A 10,196-nucleotide genomic window follows, 5' to 3' on the forward strand; every position below is an offset into this window, starting at 1 on the left:
ATCGTTCCTGCACTCTTCATTTCTTCAAATTCTCTGATGATGTCCGCCGTAGAGTTCTCCGCAACAGCACCGCGGACCACTCGTCGTTATCTTCTCAAAGCTTGCTGGGCTGCTTCGGATTTCATAATGTAAATAAGAGCACTTCTCACATTCTTGTATTCACCCAGACGCAACACCTGCTGGATGTCAGGGTCCATGACGGAGTCGACGAAGCACTGCAGTGTCAGTTCATCCCTGATGTCCGGCGATCAATCAGGATACGCCAGCTGCGAGAGTTTTTCGATGTCTATGGCAAGTTCTTGTATTGTCTCTCCCGCTTTCTACTGCCTGATCTTCAGTTGTAGCCGGTGAAAGGCTTCACCTCGGAGAGCGGCGGATAGGTAGAAGGCCTTGAGCACACAGTCCCACCCGTTCGCGGAGGCGGTCATCTCGAACTTGATCCTGTAGATCGACCACGATGCCTTCTTGTCGTAAGTCGAAGGCTTGATGTTCAGCCGGTTGACGTTAACTATGGCTAGCAGGACGTGGTGAGCGTCCGCGGAAAACGCAGGCTCCTGAATTTTCTTTTCCAGCTCTTCTGTATTCTCTTCATCATCGACCGCATTCATTTCTTGCGAGAGTTCTTTCTTCACGGCATCGACCATACCGTCAACCCTGCTTTCAACGGCGGCGATGTCTTCCTTCACACCGGTGATGGCGGCGGCATAGGCGGAGATAGACTTGGAAGTCTGGGGGTGGGGGGCATGATGATGTCATTCATATATAAATTGGATCAGTCGACTTCACCTTTGATGCTGGGGGGGAGGAACCTTTGATGTTGGGGGATCAGTCGACTTCACCTTTTTGATACAATTTTAACAACTGCCTTATAAGCAATAACATCTTTCTAGAAAAATTTCTATGATTCGATTGACACCTTTACATTTCCGGTTTGGCATCATCAGATAGCTGAATCGGAACTCACGCCAAACGTTTCAACTTGGCGGTATTTCGAGGGGTTTACAAAAAATACGTTATCGATTATTTTCAGGTGAAAATTATTTACCGTTTAAAGGCCGAACTATGAACAAAGTCACTTATTGTTTTGAAATTTGGAATTCGAGGTCCTTTTGCATGCCTATACATAGATCAACTTTGAAATTTGAAGAAAAAAAAATTGTTTCTTTGTATTTCACGATGTTCTATAAATAGAACATTGGCACTTGGGGAGAGGTGAAAGCGGAAACTGGTATCGCCTATATTCTCACGATTGTTTCTGGAGTACAGTTATCACACGAAAATTTCTATTTCCTACTACAAATTAAAATTCGTAACACATACTGGTTTTTTTAACATAAAAATCTGTGTGTGTGTGAATGCAGAAAATTCAAATTTTTTTCTAATGTCCTAGATAAAAGAAGTAAAACATATATATATATATATTTGATGGACCCGTTTGTCTCATTGGTAGCATTTATACATAGTGTATTTTTTGGCAAATCACACACCGTCCTTGCGTCGCAGACACAATATAATGGCCATAAAATGACCTGACATTTTTTTTTCAGTTGATAACGTGGAACTGGATGAATAATTAACCTCTCCTTCGTTCGTAGAAGGTCCATTGTCACCTCTCTCTTCGGAATTCCAAATGCGAAATAAGATCCGCTTCTCTCAACTCTGAATGAATTATCCAACGTGCTATAATGGTCATATGGCAAATCTTTTCCAATGGAATCCAGAGCCGAGGTTTTGATCGGATTCAAGAAAGAATTTTTTTTATCCCATGCAAGTTTTTTCGGATTGCTCAAAACTGTCTTGCTTTTTCTTGAAACTTCAAAGATGCACATACGTTTTGCTCCTTTTTCCTGTCCTACATCTTTTGAAGAACACGTTTCAGGAGTTTCCTAACACCTCATCCTCGTTGTTGCAAAATTATCTAGCATTTCCCTTTTACATCAGTTGGCACTGTTAATACTAGATCATTTTCAAAAATATCATCTTCATCCATGATGTTCCCATTTTCATTAGCACGTAATTGGTATATATCTACGTATTCTAATTCGGAATCTGAAAGAGTATCTAAATATGTTACAGCTTCTTCTAATGTGAGGTATCTTTTTGATATGCTCAAGATTACACTCAGCTGAACACAACAAGACTATCTAAGATTGACGAACTCGGTTTGATTAGTCTGTGGTTCACAAAAAAATGTATTTCTAAGAATGCAAGAATAAAAGAGTACTCACCCAATATATATACAAATAATTCACCCCAGAAAGCACATTCCTCTGTCTAATATTAACCAGAATTAGCCCCTATACACATGTAGAATGACGGCAACACCCTGGGGTTCGAACCGGAAAAATCGAAGCAGCGCACTGCACATTAGATATCTCTAGAATCCCGCTCTCTTGAAAGGCCAATGTTCCATAAATGGAACATGAATTTTTGAACACGCGTAGCTCTTTAATGTTTAACAGTACAAAAAAACTAATTGATTTACTTTGATTGATATTTTAAGTGGTAGAAACACACAAAATAATTTTCAATTTACTTCAAAATTGAAATTTTGGCAAGTTTTAATCGAAATGGGGAAAAATACCCAAAAAAATGTCAAATTTCAAAATTCTGTCAAAAATGTTTATATCAACCTGAAGTTTCCGAATTTATTTCAAAACATACTTCGAACACTCGTCTATATACGTTAAAAAACTGGAAATGTTTGAATCAATTTTTATATGATATTTTTGTAAATAAAAATTATGTTCCATTTACGGAACATTGGCCTTCAAACGGTTATAAGTAGAGCTCGGATTATATGCACTTAAAAAATGACGAAATATGCTCTAAAAATATGCAAATATGCACTTAAAAATGCCAAAATATGCACTAAAAAATCATGAAAAAGTTTTAAAATTAATATTTTCTATTTCTTAGTGCGCATATATATATTTCATTTACAAAAACTATCCCCCCCCCCATATATCTGCATATGCAACTTCTACACATTTTTTATTTAGGCATTTTTAATTTCTAGTTTGTTGTAGCTGCTCAGTAACGAAATACCAGTAATATAAAAGAATTTCAACACTATTTCTGAAAAAATTGAACGCTTTTGACATCTCCAGAAATAGCCTTAATAATAGAACACATAGATATTTGGAAAATACGAACATCTCTATTAATTCACTAAATTCCACCTGCGGCAGAAAAACCGATGTTATAAAAATAAAGTAAACCCCCCCCCCATAACGGACACCCGTCAAATGCGGTCACCCTTCTTTTACGGACAACTAATATTTTCCCCTTGTATATTAGAAGTATACATTTCAAACCCCTGGTCAACGGCCACTCCTCTTTTACTAACGAATTTCTTTATCCCGCCGGTGAACGCAAAAGAGAGGCTTTTACTGTATTATTAGCAATATTTAAAGAGTCATAAAAAAGTGATTACGCTTAAATAAACTTCCAAAAATATGCACTTATTCTGAAAATTCTTCAATTTTATGCATTTATATGCATTAATGCTAAAAAAGGCCAAAATATGCATATAATCCGGGCTCTAGTTATAAGCAATAGCATCTTTCTAGAAAACTCTCCATGATTCGAATGACACCTTTACATTTCCGGTTTGGCATCATCAGATAGCTGTAAATAATCGATTATTTACAGGTGAAAAATGGCAAATAATGAAACATAATTACTATTTACATAATTTTCGTAACAATATTCTCTTCAATAAAGAGATATGTAAAAAAGAAAGCTGTCTGCCTTCAGCTGGTGATGTATTTAAAGTTAATAAACCTTGAACTCTAGTTTCGCGATCAAAAGAGAGTTGAAGAAAGTTATCAGAAACGGGGAATAGCGATAAGATGTACTCAACAAAATTCGAAATCATGATAAAATTTAGGTCTATTGATGGAGAAGATATGACTCGATGAGCATGTACTAACTCAGAGATCTTCAACATTTTACGAATCGCGATCAGAGGCGTATTTATGGGGGGGGGGGGAGAGAGACACTAAGCAGGCTACAGCCCAGAGCGGAAAGCCGGCAAATTTTGGTAATTGGTAGTCAAGAACATTGAAAGATCGAGTGAAGGACGGAAAATTTTGAATACCCCCGCAGGTGGCAAGACCATAAATCCGTTTCAGATCGCGAGCACCGTTTATGGTTGGTATCAGAAGAGCATCCAGGCCGAATATGGACCCGGGAGTGATTTTTCTGCATTTACCCCAATGAATCTCCAGAAAAACAAAATTCTCTATCATTTTTTTAATTAATTCATTTTATGGTTGCTTGTAAATACATGATGATTGGATTCATAGTTTTTTTTTTTACGTGAATACGTCTTTTAAATTATCTGACGATACTGGATGCATTCGCAAAAAGTTGCGTAACAAAATAACTTTAAATGCTCATATCTCAGGAAGTATTTAGAATCTATCAATTTTTTTGTGTCTGCGGGTAGAACTCGTTAAGAAAAATCCAATGATACCAATGTGGTTTTAATACCACTTCCGGTCTGGGTATCAGGATCACAGCCCACATTCGTAACGAAATTGTTTTACGCTATATCTCGGGAGGTTCGAAAGGCAAATAAAAGTCTACGTTATCGTCTGACAGGTACAGATATATATTTGAGACAAATCCAAATGATACTCATTTCGATAAATCAGTATTAATCACTCGATTCAAGGCACAAAGAACGTATTCACGTCAAACTTGCGGCCCGTGTCTATGTGACAACACTCCATTTTTTTTTAACCCACACGTAAATGAAGCAGGAAGACAGAAATGCTTTCTCTTTTATATCAGGCGTATGTTAAATGATGCTATATCAAGGGGTCTTCAACGCATGGCCCACCGAACTCTTTGGAAACGTGCGTAGTATAGCTTACTGGCTCGCGGGCTTCATTAAACAACGTCAGATGTGGCCTGCATCGTGTCAATTGAAGGCCTCTGTGCTAGATGCTTATTTAGTGCTTTTGAAACAAGTTACTCAGCTGCACTATGTAATTGACAACAGTCTGTGTTGATTTGATAGCCTTGTTTACAAAAGCTCAAACAGACATTTTGTAAGATCTTACTTACTGTATTTTAATTAAATGTATACTTTTTTAAAGTACTGTGTATAATTTTTCGTCAGAAATACTCGTAAAATTATCAAATTGAAATAATTTTAAATACCCTCCCCCCCCCCCCACAATCCCAACTCACAGAGAAATCTGGTTTAAATTCTGAAACAAAGTATTGTAGTACACGAAAAAAAAAAATTTTTTAATTTATTACTGAAACTTTGGGTGCAAATCACTGAGGATTAAACAACACTAGTAGCCTACTGTTCAGCTAGTATGGTGTTGTACAAAATACAAACGGTACATATAATTTAGAACGAAGTTTCCAAAACCTCTTTTTGTTCTATCACCCTCTTCTCCATAATTTTTTTTGTTCTCATAGCCCCCCCCCCCCCAACTTAAGCCAATTCACTGGGCCCTATATTGTTTATACCCATAGCTTCTGACCCCACCCCTCCTTCCCAAACAATTCTATCGCCCTCCAAGAGGTGATATTGCCTACTTTTGGAAACACTGATCAAGAACTACATGAATAAGTATAAAGCATTGCAAGCTGAGATTATCATAATTATGATTGAGCTAAAACTCACTGTGTGATCATAGCTCATCAAATGATGCAATCTAGTTAAACCAACTCTGCAATCTGAATAAGAAAGTGAAATACCATTGTTGAGTTCATAAGTTACATTTGTGTCATTCTATAGCTGTACGTGGATCTTCACATGTTTTCAGCAATTGATATCATTTCGGTTCCCCCACTAAGCTGTGAGTGTGCACAAAATCGCTAAATAAACCATTGATGTACATGGCATGTTGCCTTCCCATGGTTCCAGTTAAAAATTATAGTTATAGATTTAGTGTAGATAATGTATTTTCAGTACTGTCATATCCAGTACATATCAGACCAGGGTGTGCCAGATTACCAAAATCGTTGGATTACTGGAAGTCAATTGAAAAAGTCCATTTAAATAATATAAACTCCTGCACAAAGACATAATGTGTTATGTTTTCCTCTTCTATGCATAGGCGGAGATAGACTTGGAAGTCTGGGGGGGGGGGCACGATGATGATGTCAATACATATATACATTAGATCAGTCGACTCCACCTTTGACGCTGGGGGGGGGGGGCAATGCTCCACGCCCCCGTATCTCCGCCCATGCTTCTATTGTCAAAGAAAACTTGCTTAAAAATGCCAGATTACTGGATCGGCGAAGTTAGCGCATGACCAGATTATTGAGAGTATACTGTCGTTTCATACATCAAAAACTGGTTTTTGACTGGTCAGGTACACAGGTTCAAACCCCAGGAAGAACCTAGAGAGAGATAATAAGTTCTTCTTCTACCAAACCTGAGGCAACCCCGATAGATGGAACCTTCATTTCCAACCCAACTCAATCAGTAGTAAAATGCTGTATGGCGATATGAAAGAAATTGGTGGGCAGTACAGAGAAGTAGTCAAGGCCGCAACTAGATATTTAGTCACGTGGGCAAGCACACATTTTAGCAACCCAATGTATTGTTCGAAGAATAGTAAAACAAGGATGAATTGTGAACCCCTTTCTGGAGCAGCAATAGGGGCATCCAACCCTGGCTGCTCTCCCCTAGTTGCGACCCTGGTAGTAGTAGTCTACAATTTTCTTAGCTTTAACAAATAAAAATGTCGTTCCGTCCAATTCTTTAAATAAGAATTGATTATTAAGTTACACCAGAGTCATACTCTGCAGGTAAGAGAGGACCTGGATATTAATATTTCTACATCTAATTTAGCTTATACCTGCTCTTAATTATTGTTTAAGCTCTGGGCTTAGTTGTCTGATCATAGCTATGACTTTGATTTCTAATTAGTTTTTTCCCCATATTATTAGTAACTGCGGGTCGAATGACAACCCATCTTATTAAACACAATGCTGATTGCTTTATATATTCCAGCAAATGCAAAAATCAAGATATTTCACATAATGAGAAATTGAATTTTCTGGATGTTAAGCCGAAACCGATATTTGGAAAGTATCAGTTTTGGCTTAACATCCAGAAAATTCAATTTCTCAGTATATTTCTGGCCGAAAAAATATCATCTCTTTATATTTCACATAAGTTGACATCTAATCATTTGATCATTTTTGTAATGCCACAATCATTTTTAGCACATAGGCTTAATTAGATTAGAACCTATACAGTTTATTGCAGATTCCAAATGCATTTTTTTACACATCTCACAGACGGGTTGGTGCAGTGGCCTCAGCGGCAGAAGTGCTGTGGGTGCTTGAGCACCCATGATAATTTGTGGCATTGGTCTGAGCACCCACTGAATTGACTCAGAAGTCTAAATTTTCCACTTCAAGACAAGATGATCACCTACAAGTTCCAAACATATCCATCACCCTCGGGTTGGCAGGCTAACACCTTGGTGTTACTTACTGCAACAGCGATGTGTTTAGGGGTCATATTATTGTCATTGACATCCAGTACCGTAATTAGGCAGGTGCAACATATGCACCCGCACAGGGCCCACATGGAGGAAGGACCCATTTAGGACCATTCTGGACCAGAAGGGGCCTAAATGCAAATTATTGCACAGAGCACAGGAATGGCTAGTTATGGCACTGTTGACATCTAATCACTTATTAAAATATTATTCTCAAGATTTTTGAATTGATATTACTAATTTCCTGAAAACCTGCATTTGTCGCCAAAAAAATAACTAGGTTTCTAGTAATCTTAATTGATTATGATCACTCTTGATTTTTATTAGCGAGTCTTAAATAAATCTGAAAATGCAATATTGTTTACATTTTTTAACAAGGAATGCATTTTTTCATTTTATGCAAAACTCTATGCGAGAACTATGAACATACAGCCCATATAGCTGAACACTTAAGAGTTCTAATAAATTTTATTATTTCAAATAATTCTAATCTCACATATCACAAGTTCAATCAGGATATAAGATGTGAATTCTAATTTAATTTTAAGCAAAATCAACCCCTTATATTTCTAATCTTTAATAGTTGAAACTGATTACATTTATTTCCAATCAGAAATAAAATCATTATAAACAGATTTAAATAAAAGAAAAAGAATTACTCACGGGAAATTGGATTGGCTCATAGCAATATCGGCTTACAAATGCTGAAATTTAAAAATAGTACCTTTTAAAATATTATATTTGTCTCGAACAAGCGGCTGCAATTGATGAAATTTATTAAAAGAAAGCAGTATAAAGAGATCAAGAGTGATATTAATTTTTAGACGATCAATTTCAGTTATGACAGAAATAGATCTAATCTTACGCACCACGTAATTGACGAGGATGAATAAAAAAAACAAAGTCCGTAATTGATGATCGCCTCTAAGAAATGAGCACCAAGAGAAAGTGAGAGGGATCAAACAAACACAGACACAGGAAAAGGAGGAGGAAAAACGAAAACAAAACAGACACGGGTATAGGACAGAGGAGAATTTAATGGATCAAGTGTGGAACGGCAGGAGAGAAAAAACAAACAGTGTGATGCCAAATCTACGATACTAAATTATGGGAGGATTAAGTTGTAGGCTGACGTAATGCTGTCGTTAGTGTATGTGGGGAGGGGAAAGTGAGGCAACTGGAATAGCCTGACCATATTTATTTGAGGAAATATTGGATATTGGTAGGCTGACCATATTTCCTCGAGAGAAATACGGGACATTGAGATTCCAAATACGGGAAAATACGGGACATCGCCAATTATCGCCAAAAATGACGCCAAAACCGAGCAAAGTTGCCAAATATTGTTAAAATTACGGTAAAATCACAATGGCGGGAAATGAAACGTTACTGCAAATTGCAGTGGATTAAAATGAATTTCACGAAAAAAACGTTCACCGAGACAAATGTGGGAGATAAATATTCTCATTTATAGTTATAATTATCATAATATAGTTTATTAGTTGAAAAATAATTTCAATCTTTGACTTCAATAAAGAATAAAAATTCAAGTAAGCGTCGTGTAAAATACGGGAAAAACCGGGACACTTTTGCGAAAAAGTCGGGACGACCAAAAATACAGAAAATACCGGGACTGTCCCGGGAAATACGGGACGTATGGTCACCCTAGATATTGGGCTTCAAAATACGGAAAGTACAAGACATTGCTAATTATCACCAAAAATGATGCCAAAACTCAGTAAAGTCGCTAACTATTGCTTAATCAAAGACAAGTCACCAACTATTCTATATCTCGAAAGTTTCCTTTTCACGCACGTATCGTAAGACATGTCGATACCACAGTCGATAAGTTTCAGATCATGTACGAGTCCTTCAGCATGCATCTTCTTGATGATTTCTGTATTTCTGTATTTTTCGATGCCATGTGTATATGAGCAATTTCCTTTATGTCCTATCACTGTATTTATTTTGTGTAACCGACACAACCGTAATCTATACAGATTTCCGACAGAGTCAGCGATGCCGATTTGCTTCCCATCTTTATGAAATTCCCAATAGTCACCGTCAAAGTTAGTTGACGACAAATATCAGATTATTGACAACATTAGGAGCATACAACACATTCGAAAGTAACACTTTTGTGACAGTAGCGTCTGAATTTTTCAATAGCATATTCCCAGAACCTCTGCCTAACACATGAACTGTTTCCCCGTTTGCAACTTCGATACGATCTTTATAGGATTTTTTTTATCTAATGACGTGAAAAAAAATTGATATCGTTATTCATGTGGAGCGTGGCATTAGAATCCACAATCCAGTTTTCCGACCGTATGCCTAGTGAAAGCAAGGTATCCTTTTGCTGAGCTGCACTCCCTTTATTTGCAAATGAGCTCCTGGATGATTTCTCCGGATGATTCTTTTTCTACTCGATGATGAGGAAAAAAATTGCGCATACGGGGGAAGACACGAATATACACATAGTAAGTGGGGGGAAATGATATTACTCCAACAGTTTGAGCGGTAGAGCAGCTTGCTCCATGTAGATTTCGAGCTAGTACCAATCATTGCACTAGACAGCCATGTCACCCCCACAAGGGTGTGGTTAGCAGATATCCAGCCTTGGGGCCCCGGTACGATTCTCATTATTTTTTGATTTTCCTTCTATTATAGAGGGGCTCGTGAAATGTCTGGTAGTGGGGAACAGGGCCG

The 10,196-nt window shown here is 37.4% G+C and overlaps 1 protein-coding gene across 2 annotated transcripts in view; it reads right to left on the bottom strand.

Moving 5' to 3' along the window:
• The window catches only part of LOC149072155 (mitochondrial glutamate carrier 1-like), a 75,746-nt gene extending 67,179 nt beyond the window's left edge, over positions 1 to 8,567 (bottom strand). For both annotated transcript variants that reach the window (XM_089246081.1, XM_089246080.1), the window contains exons 1-2: positions 8,357 to 8,567; positions 8,151 to 8,191 (exon numbers count right to left, since the gene is read on the bottom strand). In XM_089246081.1, coding sequence (XP_089102207.1) covers positions 8,151 to 8,170 — 20 coding nt within the window. In that variant the 5' untranslated portion in view covers positions 8,171 to 8,191; positions 8,357 to 8,567. The remainder of the gene's footprint in view (positions 1 to 8,150; positions 8,192 to 8,356) is intronic.
• Between the last annotated feature and the right edge of the window lie 1,629 nt (positions 8,568 to 10,196).

The sequence above is a fragment of the Pholcus phalangioides genome, unplaced genomic scaffold (assembly GCF_987345545.1).
Source record: "Pholcus phalangioides strain wild (caught in Gottingen) unplaced genomic scaffold, Ppha-v1.0 ptg000017l_1, whole genome shotgun sequence".
NCBI classification, from domain to species: Eukaryota; Metazoa; Arthropoda; class Arachnida; order Araneae; family Pholcidae; genus Pholcus; species Pholcus phalangioides.